Raw genomic sequence first — 23,028 nt, 5'->3', positions numbered from 1 at the left:
CTGAATGTTTTCTTTTAAAAACTTTTGCCACATTCCTATTCTGGCACACATGTCCGTCCTGTATTTCAATTCCCTGCGAAATTAAAAAACATTCAAGTGTTTACTACTCAAGGAAGTTGGAGGTTCATCTTTCCAGCCTTTTACTTACGTTCACTCAGCAGGAAAGTCTTTTCAAGGGTCTTTTTTAGGCTTTCTGGCCAAACACTGGATTGTTTCCCTCTGCCTCTGTGCGCTTAAAGGCATGGACCCTGACACACTTGCCATGTGTGTTATCTGCAGCTGCCTGTGTGGTGATAGGATGGCAGTAAACATCCCTTTTCTCTTGTTCCATCGGGAGGTAGCCAGTGCCAGTCGCCTTGGCGGAGTCTGCCTTGCAGACTTGGGCAGAGGCTATGCCAGACGGCACCTCAGGCACAACCTCTATTTGACTGCCCAACCTCTGTCTCCATGCAAAACATAGAATTATACTGTAGCTAAGCTTGAAGCGCAAGTGTGTGTGTGTCTGTGTGTGTGTGTGGCTCTTGGAGTCCATCTGAAATGAGGGATTGGCATTTTTTTGGCACGGCCGACAAAGAGGCCAACACATTATTTCCTTCAGATGTTATTTTTGAGCTTTCAACACTTTTACATCCAGTTTATTCTGTATATTCTGCTACATGACGAACAAAGAGTTGCATGGTAGTGATGAGGGAAATAAAACATGCTGAAGATTAGGGTTTGGCAGTACTATAAACCATGACCAGAAATCCTGCACAATTTTTAAAATGGCTAATAATGGAGGTGGTGAATGGAGATAGAATGACAGAGTGGCATTTAATCTGCCTTGAGAGCTATTTTATTCACACAGAAGCACAGCAGATCCATTGCATGTGTGGTTTTGAAAAGCTACCTGGTGTCTCAAGTAGAAATCCAGCTGTTCATACAGTCTATTGTATTTTATATTTGAAAGGTTGCATAGCACAAAAGAGCCTTTCACAGGACTCTTAAGCAGGATTTCTCTCCACAAACGATCAATTAAAATGTATCACAAGTCTACTATGAACTCATAAGTCAAACAAGGGTCGTTACAATCCTAGCTGCTCTATTTTTAATTTTCTCTAACATTTCATTCATTTGGAGAAAAGATGGCGAACATCTTTTACTAACTACCTCCAAATGCCAGGCTGCTTGATTAAAGAGAGGAATGTGTTAGAAAATGAATTTGCCACCCCAGACCCGTTTATTGATAGATGGAGTGCAACAGCACAGCCTGCGCCTTTTTACATAAAGATGGAAGAGGGTGATAAAGGGTCTGTGTAGCGCACAGGCCGTGATTGATTCGCCCACAGAGGAGTGCAGGGAAGCCACCCAGTAATTCAATTAATCTTAACCTGAACACTAGTAATTGCTACTGTAACTAGGTCTGACTGTACATTAGACAGGAGGGAGATTGCTGTCAGAGGAACATGTCCAGCTAATAGAAGCAGGAAGGAACATCCCCAGTGCTCTGGAGTTGCACAAAAGGGCTTCTTTTTTTCACTATTATCCTTTCTCCTAAAGATGAGGATTTGCATGCTAATGAGAGGAGCATGGGAACAGATTTCCTTAGTTATGGACCAGTAAGAGAGGAGTGAGAGATGAATCATGGCAGGAAAATCTTGGAGAAGCTTTTTGCTGACGTTAAGAAGACACATTCTTGCAATAAAGTTAGGTAATAATCTGTGAAGAAGATGTCAATTTTTTCGGAAACACTTAATCCCTTTTCTTGTCAAGAAAACGATGAGAAGATACACACCACTTTCTTATATCTGGCTGTTACATGTGAAGCTACAGCCAGCAGCTGGTTAGCTTAGCTTAGCACAAAGACTGGAAACCCAGAATCAGAAATCAAATCATGTCTTTCTTCTTCATTCGTTTCTGTATGTATTAAAGAAGCAAGATATAACATGTCAATTTGTGAGTTTCAGAGGTGCAGCTAGGTGGATTTTGTTTTCTTTGCACAGATATAGGTTTCCAGTCTTAATGCTAAGCTAAGCAAACTGTCTCCTGGTTGTAGCTTAATTTGTAATATACAGACATGAGAGTGATATTGAACTAACTCTCGACAAGGTTACAACATGTTTCTGTGAAGGTACATTTTTTGTGCTCCGATGCTCAAACTAGAGCCGAAAGCCACATTTCGCCAAATTCTCAGCTTCACGTTGAGCCTTTCTACGCTGCTTTTTTATCAAACAAAGATGTAGTCTTTATTGGCTTAAACGATCAGAATAGGTAACACCTATTGAAATATATCACATATGTTTTTAGTATTGTCCAAAATCCTTTGAACACACCCTGAAATATTGATCCTATTGTTTCCTGTAAGAGCACAACAGTGGTTTGAAGGTGTAAACCTGAAGAGACAGGAAGACAAGACTTCTTTATGGGCAGGTTTTATGCATCCTCTGGTAACTGGACACCTCGGGAACAGCGAATAAATCAAGTTTAGAGTAAAATCTATTTTTCTTACGCTCCAATGTCCTATTCTTTTACCATACCTATTTCTTCTCATGAGCTTGTGTTCTGCCCCCCCTCTGAAACTTAGTTCCTGTCACTGACTTTGAGGCACCAAGCTCCAAGAATTTGTAAAAACTGACCCTCTTATATTTCCTTATGTTTAATTTCTGCATTATTGCACTCAATGTTATTTATGCAGCTGGCTAGTTGTGGGTTAGCCACGGTCAGTTTGGACTAAGGGAGTAACAACATTGTGGAGCCTGTGGGACTTGACATGAGCCCAAAGTCATTTTAACCGTCAAACATGTGGTCGAGCTGCGGCTCATTATATCATTATGTTGTCAGGGCGATTGTTTATTCTGACATCTTCGTCTCACATGGTCACATCCTCCCCGACAGTCAAATCATCAATAGGGGGAGGAAGCCAGCAACCAGCATAGACAGATGTACATCATATAGCATTCAAAGTCTTCTCTAACAAGACAGTGGCATGTTCTATATCCACTGCAGCTCCCACCTCCGCCTCCTCAAGCACCCCCCCATCAATTATTCATCCAGCCAATTAGCAGGGCTGCATTATTCACCAGGAAGCTGTGATCACATCCATTAACAGCACTGCCTTGCCTCATTGTGGCTCTCCCATGCGGCTAGCGCAGCCCCACGGTCCCCTATACCCCGTGTCTATATTTGACCACCAAATTGTGTTTCCAGAACATTCTTGTAGTGCTCCATGATTATTTTTATTTTTTTCAGCTGCTGCACATACGTAGTGATACTTTTATCATGGAGGGACCCATTCAGCAACATTTCTTCCATAAGTAAAATGAGACAAAAGTTAAATTGAAAGTAACCATTCAAAAGAAAAACTATGTGGCACTTTCATAGCTTAAAGTAAAAATCTCAAAGATCTTCTTCAAACTAAATGTCTGCTAAGACACTATCTATCGCCGAATGAGGTAACACAATGGTGAAAGCCTTTGCATTTGCAGTATTACGAACTGAGCGTCTGTGGAGACATTTCCTTGAAAAAGCTACACAGACATGCAATTACCACTTATCGCCATAGGTGCCGCCAAAGGGAATGAAACAGCGATCTTCATGACTTTCACTTTAAAGAGGACATATCAAGTGCATTTTCAGGTTCATTCTTGTATTTTGGTTTTAATAAAACACTGCCTTTTTATGCTTACATTGCAATAGTCAAGAATAACACCTGTGACATGTAAACATCAAAGATGGACAGCTGTAGTCTTGCTTAAAAGACACACAAATGACAAATTCACCTACTAAAATGTAATTTTTGTTGACTAAAACAAAAACAAAACTGATGAAGTGAAATTATCCAAATTCGACCTAAACCAATATTAATTTTAGTCAAAAGACAAAGAACAAAACATTTAAATCAGGTGCAGGTACTTAGAAATTAAAGTAAAAAATATATAATGCCCTCCGTCTGTGGCTTTGAAGAGGAAGTAATGTTTGTGCAGTCTTCCACTGTTTCCCAGAGCTCTATGAATAGAGCGGTGATCTCGATTGCTTGTCACTGGGATTTATAGCGCCTCAAATCTGTGAACAAAATCACTTCCTGTTTTTCCTGTGTTCACCGGACACAGGCGGGCTGCCGCACATTTGATAAAAAGTGATTTATTTTCATTTGCTTATCTGCCTAATTGATGTCCCCCAGGCCTCCCTGTCAGCCATAATTTCATTATACAAACAATTTAGAAAAGTTTGATTAACACAAATGAGAGTTCAGGGCCCCCACTGGTTTACATGTTGTTGCTACACATTTAGAGTCATGCTTTTCTTCACATTGACTCTTTGTACCTCAGTCATTAATAACCTCTCCCTATCACAATGGACAGTAGCAAGAACAATATTGTTATTATTACTCTATTAATCACAATGAAACGTTGTGCCATTTTACTTTGATTACGAAACTGCCTCTTGTTGTGTTTAACCATCATACTGTAATTTAACGTTTCACACCTTGCTGAGCTTTAGCTCCCTGGAATGAGCCAATATGTAGCTGATTTAAAATCCTTTCCTTCAACTAGGTTCTCATTATGGCCATTGAGATGCAATAGTATTGATTTTGTTGTTTAGGATTCACCACGAGCATTGATGTATGGCCCTTTTGAGACAACTGTGTAATTAGGCTCGTATTGTCAAGGGTTCACCCCACTATCGCCTCAGCTGTAGTGATCCTTATTGATGATTCTTTGCTTTGTTGGCTCGACCAAATGTTATGTCATCGCTAATGGAGAGGCCTTAACACACACACACACACGCACGCGCGCGCGCACTGCAATGCACATATGCACACACATGCATGCACAGACTCAGTGGCTGTCATGGGCAGGTCTGTTTCTGACATACCATTTATTACATCATAATATTTTCCACTCAGGCCAGCAGCAGCAAAAGTGAATATTCTCTTTCACCGCCCAGTTTTATGCTCTTATGTTCTTTCTCTCTTTCTTGTATCCAACTGGCTTTTAAACAGGGTCTGCTGTGGCGAGGCGTAAATCCAGCAGGAGGGATTTCCCCCCTCACCCACAAAGCTTTTACTTCTGGCAATTGAGTGCCAGTGCGCTTTTCTAGCTCTCCCCGATGAACTCTTGGATGCACATTATAGCGAAAATGGCCCTTTAGAAGAGCTCTTTCGAGTCTCTAGGCGAATGTACAAACCAACGCACTCAGGAAGACGTCACAAACTTGTTTGCACTCCAAATATAACGCACTATATGCACACACTGTAAATGTCTTGGATAAAAAATGTTTTACATATGCAGGTATTCACTGGAGCAAGAGATCATGCTAGGTGTTTGCAACACATTTAACTTTTGCTTCACCACCATTTATTCTGTAGGTTTACAGTTGCATTACAGGCCTGTAATGTAAATGCAAATGTGATAGAAATTGGTTCATAATGGCCTCCATTCAACTGTCATGAATATGAATGGCACTAATATGCATTTCGTTTTGGTTTGCTTCTTTTCTCCGTAAACGTGTTCTCTTAAATGATCGTGCACACCCAGCCCCCCCTCGTCATTGTCTTTACACTCTATTTATTTATTTTCTAATTGTGATTTGGACTGACTGTATTTATTCATGCCGCAGCCTCTATCTGTATGTAAGGCACATCCGTCATTCAAGCCTGGCAGAGTTTGACTCAATAACAGCGCACATATCCAGCCATTATCTCTCCGCGGAGTACTCCCTCAATGTTAATGTGTTTTAGGACGATTACATCAATGTGAAATATTGAAAAATAACCCCTCTGATTGATAACATGAATCATCAAGCCTGTGTACCCTCCCCCTTGAACACCTCATTTACCATCTTCCTGTCAACATGCTGGGGAACTGCCAGCATGCCATCAAATACTCACATGAGATCGGGTTATTTGCGCTGGCTTAGTAATCAGATGGGCTTTGGCGAGAATTAGAACATTTGTTATTGGACCGATACGAGCAAACAGCTGCATGGGCCATGCCTCTGTAATGCCGTACATAAATACACCGCAGACCTGCTCGTAAAAGAATGAAGTGCAACATCCGTCATGGAGATAACTGTTCATTTATATCTGTTCAAGTGTAAGAGCCTTTCAGTCGGTCTTCTAGCTCAGCTCCAAGGCTTTTACATTTGGAGGTAAAGTATTAAACTGAAGCATCGGTTCTCCAAAATAACCAATTCATCCGGATATCATGGCAGTGGGTAACATGTCTGGCGTTACCGTGTGTCCTAGTTTCTCTCTCTTCTTCTCTGCCACTCATGATTAGGGCTGAGCAATATGGTTGAAATCCTTCTCATGGTATTAATACATGGATAATGTATGCAAAATCACAATTAAACTGATGTTCAAAGACTCTATTCTACGCACGAGATCAAATTCTTCACGTGTTGAGCAAAAGTTTTAAAAACGAGTGGTTACGAGTGATTCTAGACCCGTTGCATGCCATGTAACCGCAACATTTCCGTTTCAATTCTGTCCAGGAATCTTTGTCACGTGTCACCAAGCCCGCTCTCTCCATGTGCTTTCTGTCTCTAAACTCTCACACTACCAAAATAAAGGCAAAATTCCATTAAAAAAAAGAATAATGTTATCACAGCTTACTCAGTCATTAATTTTGTAAAAAATGTGTAGAACAAAAACATGGTAATAATATAATCTTGCTACGATATTAGTAATCAGTCATTTAGTCATTTTTCAAGCAAAAATATCAAACAATTCCTTGTCCAGCTTCTCAATTGTAAGATTTAAAATGATAGCAGAAGAAAAAATGTATAAACTAAAAGCTCATTTGGAGACATCAACCGGAGCCGTGAGAGTGTTACAGGTATGTTTCACTTACATGTTATAGTTCAAACAATAAATCCATTCATTTAGAAACATTAATGGATACTAAAAAATAATCATTAGTTGACCTTATTGCTGCACCAGCAGTCTTTACTGGTTAGTCTGGGTGCCTTCATGGAGCAAAATAATAATAATAATACATTTGATTTGTAAAGCGCCTTTCATGGCTAAAAGCAATCTCAAGGTGCTACAGCAAAAAACCCTCTCATGTTGTAAAAAGACACTGTGTTGGTGGTTTGTGTCAGTTTTTGTCCCCGTGCTCAAACTCACTCCTTTTTTAACAGGCAGAAAAAAGAAACCTCCATTACACTATTCGCATTGTCCTAACCCCGACAATGAGGCTCTGCCCTGTAATTACATTCTATTTCTAAAACCATTCGTCTTTGCTCAGAGAGAGCTGACAGGCTAAAACATTAGCACGTTGTCAGCGGCTCTTCAGACGCTGCAGTTCTCCCTTACACTTCATATTATCTTGCTCCCTCAATCCAGCTTCCCAGATGGGGTTACCTCTCTGCAGTCTGGGGAGGAAGAGGAGGTGTTTTCCTGTTGCGCGGGCCAGTTTAGCGCAGCCGTCATGGGGCCTCCTGGCTTCTCACTGGGGGTCTGTTGAATTCTGGGTCAAAGCCCAGCCCCAGGCAACCGCTGGCTCCGCTTTAGCCATTCTGTGTGGCTTTAGCCCCTCTGACATTGTGGGTAATTTTTCACCTTTTCTTTCATCGACAACCTGTTCTCCGTCGCGCCCCACCTCTTTGGCACTGCCTACAATCACGAGTGCAACTGGTGCCGATAGCAGGACGTTCTCACACACCTCGACATCACCTGCTCGTTATGCACGGCACTGCTGCCTCGACAGAAACAAGCTGCACATTTTCCCCGGGCTATATATTTAATGGATAATGCAAGGGACACGAAATGGAAATTACACATTCGACCATGTCTTTAACCCCGGATCGTACCTGCCTGCCTTTCCCAAACTGCATTCAATCTCATCCCCGGTGAGCATAAATCATTTTGGTAACTTGTTATTACCAAGCTCATTATTAATTCTCCAGGATGTTTCAGGAGAAGCAAAAAAAAAAAGATCCTATCAAATATTTAGAGCTTCTAGATGTGAGTAAAGGATAATCTTCATCTGCCTCCTTCTGTGTCTCCCTGGCACGACAATCTAGTAAAGACACAAAGCGATTGAGCGAGCCCGTTTGTAATGAGTTTACGTCAAAAGAAGTGATAAGAGGGAGCATTCATACATGCTAATCTCTGCCTCTTCTGCGGTGGCAGGGCGGCGTGGCGAGGGTGCAAGCTCGCTGGTGTGCTCTGCTGTGGCTTGGCACGAAGATGAGGAAAGCGATGCGATGGTGCCAGACGCTTTGTATTCTGAGCCTGGGAGTAAAAGGATGGAGGGAGGAAGGAGGAGGGACAAAATGAAATGGGGAAAAGGCTGTAGACAGAGAGGAAGAGAGCATGGAGACAGTGTAATCACTTTTACACTCCCGGATACTGCTGTCCGCCTGACGCTTGACTCTTATCCCCAGCCTTCTCTACACCACCCTCTCCCAATATCTCACACTGTCTATCTGCCTTTCTCTGCTTTCCCTTTTTACTCTGCCTAAGCAGAAACTTGAGCTCTCAGGTTTTGAATGTATTGAATATGTGCAGCACTGTTTTGCTATCTCGTTAACTATTTGTCCAGCTAGGTAAGCTTACACTCCTGACTTCTTGTGCTCCTAAAACTGGTTAACTGTCAAATATTTGGCTTTCATTATGTTACAGCTATCAAATTTCATATGGAAATGATGTTTTACTGCCTCTTGCCCTCTGCCGCTTATAGGTCCTGAGACAAAGTACTGTAACAAAGTACAAACTGTAATGCAATTCAACATGATGGCAGCTGAAACCGACACCGGTTCTCTGCTGCGAGGTAGTCCACAGTGTCTGAGAGTAAAATACAATGATGTTCTGAGTTCACAGCGAGGAGATCTGCCAAGCATGTCTGTTGGCTAAGATACTACCTGACTAATTTTGGCTTCTCTATATGCTCATATTTGAACAGGACAATGACTCCCTTTCAGAAGTTGTTCTATTTTAGAAAAATCCCAGGCGGTTTACAGTCAGAGCTCTCAGAAGTACGCCAACAAGACACTCAACCTGTCAAGTTCTTACTTTAATTGTGCGTGTGGTACAGTACAATATGATTTTGAGTCCACTGTTTTAAATAGGTACACTTATATACTTACCTGTGCTGTGGATCTGAGATGGAAACAATAAGGCAGATATTCTGAAGATTTGTGTTTCATGATGACATCATCCCCACAAGCTTTCAATCTAGAGGAGATATGCAAAGTATCATTTATAATGTAGCAGCAAACACACACACACACACACACACACACACACACACACAGATTAACCTCTGTCTTCGACTCTGATTTAAGAAATAAATCCGGCAATATGTTTCTTATTGTCAACAAATTCCATGAAAAGACAAACGACAACAATGAATTGAGGGGGTGCTGTCCGTGCGACTGGACGGGGGATGCGTGGAGAGGTCCGTGGTATTGCGCCCCCCCCCCCCCGAGAGAATGGTAGGGGAAACACTGTAGTTGTATAGGACGTATTTTTGGCAGGGTTGCAATGGGTGACTACTTTATTACTACTTTATTGCGATAAACACGGGGGACTGTAGTTTATCTGGAAGCAGTCACATACTGCTGCCCTAAACACTTAACAGGCCCAAAATTGGTATTAACCTTCAGCTAAAAATAGTCCCCAAAAAATGTGCTATTTTCTCCTGTTTACGTCTTCGATAGAAAGCAATAGGCTCTGTCTGGGCTGAGTACCACAGACAGGATGGGGAAGTCAGAAAGTATTGAGAGACAAACTAACATGTTGGTTTGTTGACAAAAGAAAAATAGTTGCACCCTAATCTTAACTGTAAAAGACACACAACAGGGAAACGTCATAAATGCTGCTCCCTTTAGGTATCCACGACGTTGACATTTTTACAGGAGCTTCCCATTGGATGCGAGTTGACCATTCTGGTAAAACACACGCCATAGTAAGTCCTACCGCTATGCCTCTTACAGTATAATGGAAAACAGATGCAGCCAAAAACCTTTGAGGATTAAAAGTGGCTCCGAATTTGAATAAGCTGTGATTTATCATCGCTCCCACTGTCTCACGGTGTTTATAGCAGGATTGGTTAATGGAGCAGCGCTTGATAAGGACACACAATAATTATACAGGTTTTTAATTTAAGATAACAGACATGTTGCTGTATTATATCAGATGCATTTTCTGGGTGTGGCCATACTGTTGAACACACCACTGCTTTCAAGAGCGTCCCAAGGATTTAATGACCAAATGCTTCTCGTGTATATGACGAGACGTGTTCTTGAATCTGCTCACGTTTCATTGAACTGATAACTATAATGAAACCATCATCTCTGATTTAACAAGACTGTGTCTAATAAGCCTATCAGAATACATATTAGATCATAGAGGAAGAGCCGAGGGATACGGCAGAGCAGAAACGACACGGGAATAGAAAATGCACCACCATGTGCACAGTGGGGCTGTTCCTTGATTGAAGATCCCAAAACCTCTTCAAGGGGAAAGATGAAAGTATAGTGCAACAACACATACAATAGGCTAAACATTTGGGAGTTTTCACCCAAATAACAAGAGAAAATGTCAAAGTGTTTGCAGGGGAAATCAATATCACCACTGAGCTGAGGAGAAGTGTTCAGGAATGCTGGTGCCAGTGTCTCTCAGTGTACGAAGAGAGGAGGGGGAAGGGATTGTCTTTTTGCCAGCCCATCATTCTGTGTTCATAGTAGCATCTGAAACTGGGATTTAGTTATCGGACTTTAGCCTTCACATTTTTAAATCGCAAGCTTTTATGTTTTTTTCTGAGCTCTAATATTGGAGTTGCTTCTTCTCCCAACAACAAAAGCAGTGGAGGCTCACAGGCAGGATCTGTGCCAGCAGAAATGTGGCTCATAATGGATAACTTTTTAGCGACAGTCTATGTGGCATATTCAGCAGACTGAAATGTTTATATTGAATGTTTCAGCAGCTTGAAAATCACCATGGTAATGGTACCAAAGACAAAAGCCTTAGCCTTTTGTCATGGGTAATTATCGCAGAGCAGTCCCCTCAAAGCCTTCCATCTGGCTCTGAACAAATTCACATTTAATTTTGCTCTTATGCATTTGACACAGGGCTTTTTTATTTTTGTTGTTTTCAAATCTGGCTTAAATGTAGAATTTAAATACCCATTGAAATGGTTTCCGTTTGAGGCAAGTGGTTTTTTTTTTCCTCCTCTGATTATCTAAATGCTAGAAACTATAGAGAAAGGATAAGAAGGGCTGTAGTAAGACCACTGGAAATTTCCTAACAAAGCCACCTTGAGCATATAAGTGAACATTCAAGAAACACAATACCTGGAAAATGAGCTTTGGTATTAAGCCCAAGTTAAGGTGTCTTATCTCCCACAAGCTGTTGAGACACTAAAAACTGACTTGACAGAAAGAAAAAATGGCACTGAGCTGTTGCTAAAGTCGATCCTACTGAAGTGTCATCTCCACATGTCTGAAACTCCATGTAACTCTGAACAAGTGGGTCAGAGAAATATGAAAAAATAATGTGAGATCTACTCAAAGATACATACACTCCATGTGATGACATCAGATACAGTCCAGAGCTACAGTTTGGGTTATATTAAGTGGTATTACTCGTTTGGTTTAATGAAACATGAATCACTAAATGCAGAATATAGCCTCGTCTCTGTTGGCTCGCTTTCAGTTTGTGTGGGTTTCTCAGAGTCTCCAGGCAATAATCAGAACCAGTTTTGCGTCTCGGTTCATTTGAACACAGGCTTACTCTCAATACGTTTACACCTGCCATGGGAATGCATAATCACATGTCATGTAATTGTACCTATCCACATGGAAATCCAGGTGTAAATACACGAAAGAAGCATTGTGGATAGATTAAAATTCAATTGCTCAAACCACCCGGGGAGGTGCAAAATAGAACAAGTCCTCCAAGCCACATGTTTATTTTTATAGTTCGCTCAAATCACTGTATCACCAACAATGTTACAGATAATCAGCGCTAAGTTAAGACTTGATTCAAGCAGAATTGAGAGAAAATAAACATCCTCAGGTCATAGGAGACCTATATAGACTCAGAACTAGAGTTAACTAATGATTCCTAGTCGTACGCGGGAGCATTGTCCTATTATACTTTAGGGACTATATACTAAAATGCCAGTTGTAAATGGGATATTTCTGTTAGCGTCTGTTTTCTTTCTTCTTTCTATTTTAGGTCTCTCTGTCTCTTTGCCCCTCATCACTGTCACCCATCTCACCCACTCCACTCCACACCTCACCCCCTTGTCCTCTCTGCTGATACGCAGTCTGGATCTGAAAGTGAGCAGCCTCTGCTAGTTGATGTCTAAAAGGCCTCAGAAGGCTTGAATGCTTCCTCAGTCACTCTTCCACCACAGTTAGAGAGGGTGAATAATTCACAAGCACGTTGCCATAAAGATAAAGCTTACTTTTCCACCCTTACGCAACAAACCGGGAACTTACACTCAGCGCCAAAGAAGAAAGATGCATTCTGTTAAAAACACTGCTGATAAATTTATAAGAACATACTGCAAAGCTAACTCTATAAATGTTTTACAAAACCAAATCTTATAGCGGTTGTTGTACGGAAAGTAAAAAAGGGAGGAACAACGCGATGCTCAGTGGTAAGGCGAGTGTCCAGCAGGGAGATTTATTCATACAAGACTTCATGAAAGAAAACAACGTTTTTACTACAATATTATTGTTGTACTCCATTTATAATCAAGTAACGAGTCACATATCTCTAATAAATTAAAACAAATTCCAGGAAGGTCTCTAATGTCCTTAAGTGTATATGAAAAATGTCAATGTTCCAAGTGTAGACATTTCAACTGAGATAAATTAAAATGGCAACAGGCCAGCACTGTTTCTCTTTTTTTATTACATTTTTTATTGACATTCAATGCAATACACAATTCCATAATACAATTAACATTTAAAATATTTAATGCATACATCCTCTATTTATGATTGTATGGACCAGCACTGTTTTTCAAGTGTGTATGAATGCTTTTATTCATCAGCTAAAAGCCAATGTGACTGAATCTGAAGACACATTTCCAATGTTGCCTTCCCCCAATCTGCTCTTGTGTTGTAGATGAACTTTCCTTCATTGTTTTTCCTCCAGTTGGCCTCAGGGAGGACAGCAGGCTTGACCCTCCACAAAGTTTCTGTCTCTGTCTTTTAATATCACTGGGAAGTCTTTGAACAAAGTTGTTCTATTAATGAGCGTCGCTGTTTTGCACGGTGGAGGGACCGCTGGCAAGTTGCTGCCGCGCCTCCACCGTGTTCTGTTTGTTTGTTTTGTTTGTTTTTTTCTATGTTGTAACTTGTGTTGTCTGCTGCTGAAGCATCTCTACATGCTGCTCGTTTGTTTTGTAAAAATTGTGAATTACGGCAGTCGTCGTCATTTCGATGCCGACACCTGGTAGCCTAGAGCTAACCTCGCCGGTAAGGGGCTCACCCGGGACTGACAGGTGTCCTCTGTGCTCTCTGCGGCTGGATACTCCGATCTGGCGTGCCTTGCTACACACGCCTGACCGAGGCTGTCTTGCTGACTATCTTGCCTGTTCTCTGTGGCTCAACATTGTTCCTGTGGTGTATCGCTAACACAGAGGCTGCCCCCGTCACTGTGTCCCTGCCCACCGTCTAACCGGCTGACCTGCTGCTGGACCCGGGTCTCCCCACCTGGGTGTAGCCTGCAGTCTGTGGCTACAGTTAACACACTCGACCCCTCTCCCCGGCTGGTTTCGTAGCCTCCTCGACATCACCTGGATTATGAAACTGCTGTATCATACCATTTCTGATCCTCCACACCACCATGGGGATCATCAAACTGTTCATATGGACTGCTCTTTGTTTTGTGTCTACACTATATGTCTGGTGTTGTTTGTCTGCTCACCCTCTCATTGTTTTTGCTGTTTTTATCTCCTGTATTTTGGGTGTCTTGAAAGGCGCCTCCAAATAAAATGTATTATAATTATATTATTATTATTATTATTATTATTATTATTATTATTATTATTATTATTATTATTATTATTATTATTATTATTATTATTATTATCAATGACACTGAGGTTTAGCTTTAAACACGTTTTCCATTTTCAGTCCAATTTCCTGCTCTCCTGCCAGACACAACCACTGCAAGCTTTTGAAACCCATTCACATTCTTTTCGTCTAATTTGGAACACATCCAATCATTAATCTGACAATGAATTTCCTGTTATTTCAAAGCTGACATTTTCAAAGTTTTTCATCCACAGTGACATTGTTATCTCATGTGTCCCCAGTGTGGTACAGGGCTTCTTTCCTTTCCTACTTATATTTATCAAAACTTTGTCATTTCCCAGAGGAAAACTGTAGACCCTGTCCTCTCATGTTGTTTTCCAAGAATAGACGACTCTTATCTCGTAATTGTATGTCAAAATTGCTTCCTACCCCCTACAGTTCCCATGTACCACTCTGATTTCACTCTTTATTCCAAGAGCCCACCTTAGATAATTTCTACTTACCTCAAAGTGCAAATTGCTTGCGAATTTGGTTTTGCTTCATTTATTAAAAATAACTAGTTTCTGTATTCTTAACAAAGCTGACTCCAGCTATTTTTTTAGGCAATGTCCCCATCTTTATCGTATCAAATCTTGTCTGTCGCTTCGCTATGAAGCTACTTATGATCAAAACAGTTTGAGTACACTACAGTTTGCGTCTCTTTTGGATTGAAACAATCAGCCACATATAAACCAAGTCGTAGAAGTGAAGTCAGAATTAGCTCAGACTCTATTAGCATAATGAAAAATATAGTTCTCTTTTAAAACAGGGCGCTTTACTCGTGTATCAAGATCATCTGAAAGCATGCAAGCTTTCATTCCAATCAAAGCCAACACCAGGGGATTTCCATGATTGACGGAGGAAAATCAAAAGATGTAGCCTTTTACTGGGAAAATCAAATCCTGCACACCGTTTGCCCCTGATTTGATTTGACTTGTAATATCCCAACAACAAACCAATCAAGATACTCAATTGTGTTATGGAATCTGTGCGATTTAGATGGCAGTCATCCTGTGTAGCCATGGAGGAGTACTTAAGTGTCCGGGGGGGGGGGGGGGGTTAGAGCTATAAAGTGCAGGTGTGCAAGGTGACACAGTGCATGCAGGATCCAGTGGAGGGAAAAGAATCCTGGAGGACTGGATACTGTCGGGGTCATAAAACGGGTGATTATCCTGGCCGGGGCTGTGTCTGGTGCTGGGAAGCTCACACCTGTAATCCCTAAATTATAAATAGGTTGATCTCTCGATGATGAAGGCCACATTGCGCCGCCCATCCCCAAACAATGTGATTAATACAAAGGGAGTTTTGGAATTAGCAAACATGTCATTTTGGCATTTAACAGTGTTTCCATGGGAGTCCCAGAGTAATTTGCAGAGGCTGTTAAATGGCAACATCCCACGTCATATGTTTCCTTTTGCCTTTATGTGCGGCGGCGCTGTCTGGCAGAGCAGTAAAGCTCGGAGCTCAGAGGAGTGGGCTTTCACCTCGCCGCACAGCAGCCATTACTCTAAATCACCTCCCCCCCTCTCTTCCTCCTCTCTGACCTCCGCTAGCATCCACTGACCTGGAAAATGTCTGATGAGTCCAAGCCACCAAGAGCGGCGCTGGCCTCTGCTTCGCCTGCAAACAGCAGAAATATTGAGCCAATTACAAGATTATTATCTGGTGGCAGTGGCAGGGGAACACTGTGGGAGTGTAGTTATGCCTGCCAGGGCTCCCTGCTAGAAGAGGAAAAATTAATCCAAGGCGTGCGGGGGGAAAGTGGACAGCACTCACAGGCCCACTTGCCTCTGTGTCTTTACAACTCCCGTTAATTGACAGACATTGGCCCAGATCCAAACCCCCATTCGGAAAGGCCCAAGATAACACCAGGAAATGGCCCATTCAGAGCTGATCACTTGTTAGTTTTTTACTTCTCCCTAATTCATCTGTCATGTTGTCATACTTTGCATACACCCGCTTTACAGTAAATAAGACCTTATGGCGCATTCAGACTTTTTTTTGGCCTTTATATAACAGGCAGACATGAGTCACAGGCTGTATATGAGTAACATTTGTTCACTGGGAAACTAAAGCAGTGTGATAAAGCAGTCAGGCCCTTTTTATTCCGAAGTGGTTACTTTATAGACGAGCCTACAAAGGACGCATTGAGTGATGTACTGCATGTTACTGTGTACATTGGATTCTTTTTTTAATAGGGAATAGAGCTGCCTGAATGAGTCCTGGCATCGTTCTCCAGCTAGTTAGTTCCATATGAGAGGAATGACGTATAATTACAACATGTGTTATGTTCTGTCATGTACACAAGCTGTTTGTTATGTTCTAAACTTCTTAGTAATCCTAAATATTTTTTCTTCTCTTCTCTTTCTAAATGCATGCAAAAGCAGTGATTCAAAGGAAGCCCAGGGTTCATGTGCCGCGTTTCTTATTTTGGGTCTGTGTTTCATGCATCAGTGTGCTTAAGGAGTCGTATTTTAGCAACATGATGAAGACATCAAAGCAAGGTCTGGAACTGCAGTAAATATCAAGCACTTGGACAGTTTGTCATCTGTTACATCACCTACCCTGCCAATAAAGTTTCATTAGAAAGCGCTGCATGCTTCTGCTGCAGAATGGAAAGAAATACCCCAGTGTGGTTCACTGTAAAACGGCAAGTGTTTCTTGTTCATTTGACCGACTGAAACCTAAAAGTTGTGAATTGAAGTTCTTTACTTCTATACGTTAGTCACAGAAAATGTCTCAACAAGATTTGTTTTAGAAAAATGCGAAATAATGAAGTGGTTCCAACTCACCTCAAATTTGACTATTAGAAGTATTCACAGGTTCAGGGTTTTAAAATCAATCCAAAACAAACCCTTTCTAAAAAAAAAGAGCGCAAACATGTTGACACACAAACCCTCGACCCAAGGCAATACAATGGGGCACAGTTAGGTTTGGTAACCAAGTTGACCTCTTGTTGTTTTTATGTTTTAATATCATTGTAAATATAATATCTTTGGGTTTTCCACTTTTGGTCGGACAAAATAAACGATTGACGTAACCTGTGCTATTGGAACTATGGGCATTGATCACAAGTTTAAAATGTATCACAAGTAAAGGAGTATCAGAGTTGTATAAAGCCTCTTGTGGCTCAAGAGGGAGCAACGAGATGTCTGATAATTGTTATAGAAGTGCAATGATAAAAGTTTAGCTCATTTAAACGTTTAAACAAATATTACATCATAAAAAATCATCAATTATTACTTTGAACCCTTGTATGAATGTTTAAATCTAAGTTGCCTAACAAACAGAACTGCTGTTCAACCAGTATCTGTTTCATATGGCTGCACTTCACGGATGAACTAGTAGGAGAGCGCATAGCTCCTCCAAAAACCCTTTTCATAAATGAAAAATAATAAGTATATCCACCCGTGATTAAGATTAAGATCCGAAATGTTATGGATTCTTCCTTGGCACATGCTACACTCTTTCAGCAAGTTTCATGAAAATCGGGCCAGCTGTTTCTTCATAATCCTGCTGACAAACAAACCAACCTGGATACATGACTGCTTTATGACCTGTGGTCATACTTCCAAACATGGCTGTCTTCATGTTGCACACCATACCACATACCTCACTGACCCTGAAAATCCCCCCAGAGTGCCCTCGCAACGACACACCACGCTGTGAGTGCACCGACCACAGAACAAGCTCGACGCACGCCATCAAATATGGATGCTTCCTTTAGTCCGGGCTCATTTCTTTTTCATAAAACAATAATGTTCTCTTTCGCAACATAAAGTTGGTATACTGTAAGGGCTGTTTCAGAAATGTAGCGGCTCCCAAATCGCCATGTTGGCAATATGGGCAGGAAGACGCTCTGCATGCTAGTGTCTGGGATCCGCCATCGATAATTAGTCTCCATGTTCTTGTCAGTTTAGCAGCCATTGCCGTCCCAGGTGGGGTTTGTTTTAAAGCAGCATTATAACAGCCTCACAGCGACTCGTGGTGTGACGGGGCAGAGCTAATGTGAGAGGAAAGGAGCCTTGTCTACGTTGCACTTTACACAGCTGTAGGAGAAGTCGTAGATACTGAGAGGACTCTGGAGGTCAGCTGATGGTCAATGTTGCAGGCGGATGTCGAGACATCAGTGCACCCGTGTTGCCGCTCTTGCTCTTATCGACCGCTTCCTGCGTGTCCCCCTTGTGCTGACCCTCTGATCCGCTCCTCACAGAGGTGATCCACTCAGCATGGATGTGTTTTGACATTGGCCTGAAGGTATTGACTTATGGCTTTTAGATATGTTTCACTTCATACGCTGGGCTCAACCGGCAGCTGTTTTAAAGCCCGGAACAACCCGCAAGGAAAACGGGCAAAGACGCACTCGCGCTGTCACCTCAGTGATTGTGACTCTTCAGCAGTTTGGGAATCTTCTTCTGGCTTGATTTTAGTTTTATTGTCATAAATCATTTGGAGTAATCGTGGACTGATTTTGTTCAATATTTGTCCCGAGATAATCCAAATGTTGTGTTTTTCATCGTGCATTTATTCTTTGTAAGAGCGAGAGAAAAAAATAACTTTGGAGTGTTGACTGAGGAAAAGACACATTTACTCACAAGTGACAAAGAATTTTAGCAACTGTAGGAATTATCTTACAGGAAAGAATGTGAGAAAACACAAAGGCTGTAGTTGACATGGGGGGCAGAGCATTGGGTCGTTCCTCATTTTCTACTTGCAGTCAACATGGTTTCTTTTAACAATCATTCCCTAACATTAAACACGTTGTTTTTGTAACTAAGCCGAACCTAACCTAGCAGTGTTCGATTAGAAAATGCTCGTATGTCATTCTGAAGGCCAATTTAAAAACGGTCTTTTAATTTGGAGGACTTGTTGAGGAAAGCCATCAATGAAACCAGCCATCCCATTCTTCATGCGCTCTGTTTGTGTGCAGCTTTCCTCAGCAAAGATCTCAGTGCCCTCTGTCTCATTTCACTCTGTGTATGTTAAACGGAGCATGATTGTTTACCAGGCTCTTTCTGCAAGGCAGAAAACACTGTGCCCATCACTTCAGAAAAAGACACTCGGCGCTAGGACGAAGCTGTACTTTGATCACACATCGTGCTTGCCACCGCATGGTCCTGTAAACAACAGACTGAAGTGTTGAGCACTCCTCAGAAATTTTTAGGTCTTTAAGGTCTCGGTAGTTCTGTCACGGGTGGCAAACTGAGTGTACCCTGGGAGCAGCCTCGGCCACTTTGTCAGCGCCAGTCTTCGCTTTAAGCAGCACCAGGCAAGCAGATGAATAATTAACGCCTGCATTCTGTACTTTTTAGAATTTTAAAGCTGTATTCTGCAGAGGCTCTAAATGGCAGAGGGAGGGCGCGTTAATCATTCATGGGTGGCTTTTACCCGCTTTGCTTAAGGTCACTGTCCTGAAGGCAGCTGGGCAGAAGGAAAGCAGAGAAAGAGGAATGGGAGAAGAGTGGTGGCGTGGCAGAATGGATTAGCTGGCTTCCCACCCTTTTTTAAGTTTGTCGGGGAAAGAACTCAAGCACAGATGAGCACATTTTGCAAAATAAATGTTAGACTCTCAGGTTATGTCTAGTGTAAAAGGTTACTTCATTTCAAACTGGCAATTCCCGAAATAACATTTCAAATAAATACAATGTTAAACCACAAGGACCTTTCTCACTATCCACCAGAAGGGAAATTGCAATGTTAAAATACTTTTCTGATATTCTTCCATCATTTGTTGCGAAAAGTGAAAGATAGGAATGTGATCAATTATGCTGGGAGGGCCTTTCAGCTCAAATATCAATATTTCATAACTCTCACTATGGGTATAGAGATTGATATTTTTCTTTTTGAGCCACATGAGCGTCAAGAATACCCCTTTTCAAATGGACCCTGGGGAATCCCCTTCATAAGCCCTCAGGCTGCATTAAGGAACACTTGAGGTAGCATCTGCATACTATCAACACAAGAATATCTTTTACATCCAGAACACGGTGCTGCGCCAAAACTGCAAATCAACATACGGTCACACTTCTTGGAAGCTAATTGAGCTTGAAGAAAAATACACCTGATCGAGATCAAATAAATAAACTACTGCAAACAGACTGTTTCCAGTGTTATTCTGGATTGATTGGAATCAAAGTTTTTGACGACATAGCCTGAGTTCGTCCAGTTGTAGTGTTTATTGTAATAAGAGCGGTGGTACAACTGTGACGGTTACTCAGTGTGATTCGGTCAGGAGCGCAGGTCAAACAAATATCTCACTTCCTTTTTCCATTTTTCTCTTCCCAGGGAGCTGATGCCCAAGACCCTGGAGGGCCAGATCACCATGGAGAAAACCCCCAGCTACTTTGTGACCAGAGAGGCTCCTGCCAGGATATCCGCCATTTCCCGGGACACCAAGCTAATCGTGGTGGTGAGGGACCCCGTCACCAGGGCTATCTCGGACTACACACAGACTCTGTCCAAGAAGCCTGACATTCCCTCTTTCGAGAGCCTCACCTTCAAAAACAGGACTACGGGGCTCATCGACACCTCATGGAGCGCCATCCAGATCGGCATCTACGCCAAGCACCTGGACAACTGGCTGCAGTACTTCCCCATGGAGCAGATCCTGTTTGTGAGCGGCGAGCGTCTGATCAGCGACCCGGCCGGAGAGCTGGGTCCGCGTGCAGGACTTCCTGGGGCTCAAGAGGATCATCACAGACAAACACTTTTACTTCAACCAGACCAAGGGTTTCCCGTGCCTCAAGAAGGCAGAGGGCAGCAGCAAGCCCCACTGCCTGGGCAAAACCAAAGGGCGGACCCATCCCAACATTGACCCTGAGGTGGTGCAGAGGCTACGGGACTTCTACAGGCCCTTCAACATGAAGTTCTACCAGATGACAGGGCGTTTCTTTGGCTGGGATGACTGAATGTGTTTTTCTCTGAGGACTTTTTGACTGGAGTATTCAGGAGGACTGTCACAGGGTTGAATTAGAGAATACTTTTGTAATATTTCAAGAAAAGTCATAATGGTACAAGAAACCAGTCTAACATTACAAAAAATACATAATTTTAAAAGAATGAAGTCGTAAAATGTATAAAAAAATATGACTTTTTTTGTGAATAACCCAATACTCTGTTGTACAAATCACGTTTTTGCAAGCAAAAGTATTTATAGTATTTATAGAGAGCCAGGCAATGCTAAAACATCTAATATAATCTAGTTATCTAATTATGACATTTTAGTTGTTATATTCTCAAGACATAACTTTTCGCATAGAAATTGTAGCTTTACTCTCATAATATTATAAAGAATTCTTATAAATGTAATACTTTTTTTGTAACATGAGGTATGCTGGTCAAATGTATCACTTGTTTGTATTTAGAATGATTTTAATTTACAACACAGCTCTTATAATATATAAATATATATAATAAATTAATATATATTGAGAATATAACAACCAAAATGTTACAGTAAGTATTGGGTTATTCTTAAAATATCAAATGTTTTTGCCAAAATACCTGACATATTCTCAAAATATTGTGATTTTATTCTTGAAATATTACAATTTCTCCCCTCAAAATATTCTGACTTTATTCTCAGAATATTTTTTCTCCCAAACAGTGTTCCTAGTACTCGTACTGCATCTTCAGCACTAACTCTAAGCAATATGTGGCTGTTACAGGAGAGAAAGAGATCTCCCCTCCATGGCACCCCAGATATGCAATATTTCACTGTTACATTTTTCATCATCAGAGCTGCCTCTAATCCACAATCATGGAGATATTTTACTCTAAAAACATATTGAGTTGTTGAAGGATTTGCATCATATCTCCCTGCACTATCTGAAGTTTTTTTTGTCAGTGTGAAATCTTTGGCTGTGACGCAGAAATATCGTATGCAGTGCTTCTTTAAGAAGATGGGTGGAATCACAGTGTGTCCATTGGCTTTTGATAAAAGCCGTTACTGCGTGATTTAATGCCATATTTTAAACATACATAGCTACTTTCAAATGTTAACATTTTTCTAGCAAAAAAGAATATGAAAAGATAAAAATATATGTATTTTTGAAATGTATTTATTCAAGAAGTACACAAGCAGTATGTATGTATTATAAATAACTCCTCAGTGATTATTTGCTCTCTTATTATTATGCTCCCCATGCCTTCAAGAGTTGTGTTTGTTTTATACTAAAAACATGTTATCCTCATTTTACTTTCAGGTCATCCGTTCTAATATATATTTACTATACAGTGTGGGAACGCTAGTCTCCACTTAGCTTTCAGTTGCAGAGCTGTGAGTTTGTTATTTCAAGCGTCGTTTGCCCACCTTCAGTTAATGAAGTTACTGGCAAAGATAGCACTCTCTGTTATTCAAGCAACAGTGACTCTGGTGGAGGGAAAAGACCTCCTTCCCAAACTGTAACTCAAATTTCCTCAACATGCCTCCTTGTGAATTGAATACACTTGATGTCACTGGCCTTCCTTGCCTAGAGGCGATGTGTGTGTGTGTGTGGAAGTCTTTTTAAACCCAGGGAGCATGAGAACAATGACTGAGTTGTGTTCCTAATTTCGGTCTACTTGTATTGTGAGCCGCTTTCTGAAAGCAGATGTGCCTCAAAAGACACAAAATGATGTTGTGTTTTGGTGTGAGCATCAGAGAAGAACCTAATATAGATTTTATTTGGGGTGGGGTTATATTACCAGTCTAATTGTGCGGTTCTGACTTTTGTTTTCTTAAAGTTGTTGGGATTTTTAAGGCACTCATTGAATAAAAAATGTTATATGTAAATATTTTTATTTCCACTGGTCTTTGATTTATTCTATTTTTCATGATTCCACCTCAAGAAAATGTATTATATAGATTGGATGGATGGATATATAGATGGATGGATGGATGGATGGATATATAGATATATAGATGGATGGATGGATGGATGGATATATAGATATATAGATGGATGGATGGATGGATAGATAGATATATAGATGGATGGATATATAGATATATAGATGGATGGATGGATA

At 41.2% G+C, this 23,028-nt stretch overlaps 1 protein-coding gene across 1 annotated transcript in view; it reads left to right on the top strand.

The window, feature by feature from the left end:
* The window catches only part of LOC115024933 (heparan sulfate glucosamine 3-O-sulfotransferase 3A1-like), a 31,203-nt gene extending 8,409 nt beyond the window's left edge, over nt 1-22,794 (top strand). The window contains 2 exon segments of the mRNA XM_029456832.1: nt 20,305-20,674; nt 20,676-22,794. Of these exon segments, the coding sequence (XP_029312692.1) occupies nt 20,305-20,674; nt 20,676-20,927 (622 nt within the window). The 3' untranslated portion in view covers nt 20,928-22,794.
* The last annotated feature ends 234 nt before the right edge of the window (nt 22,795-23,028 follow it).

This window comes from Cottoperca gobio, chromosome 19, assembly GCF_900634415.1.
Source record: "Cottoperca gobio chromosome 19, fCotGob3.1, whole genome shotgun sequence".
NCBI classification, from domain to species: Eukaryota; Metazoa; Chordata; class Actinopteri; order Perciformes; family Bovichtidae; genus Cottoperca; species Cottoperca gobio.
Note: the sequence above shows the minus strand (reverse complement) of the source record. Positions and strands in the feature narration are given on the sequence as shown.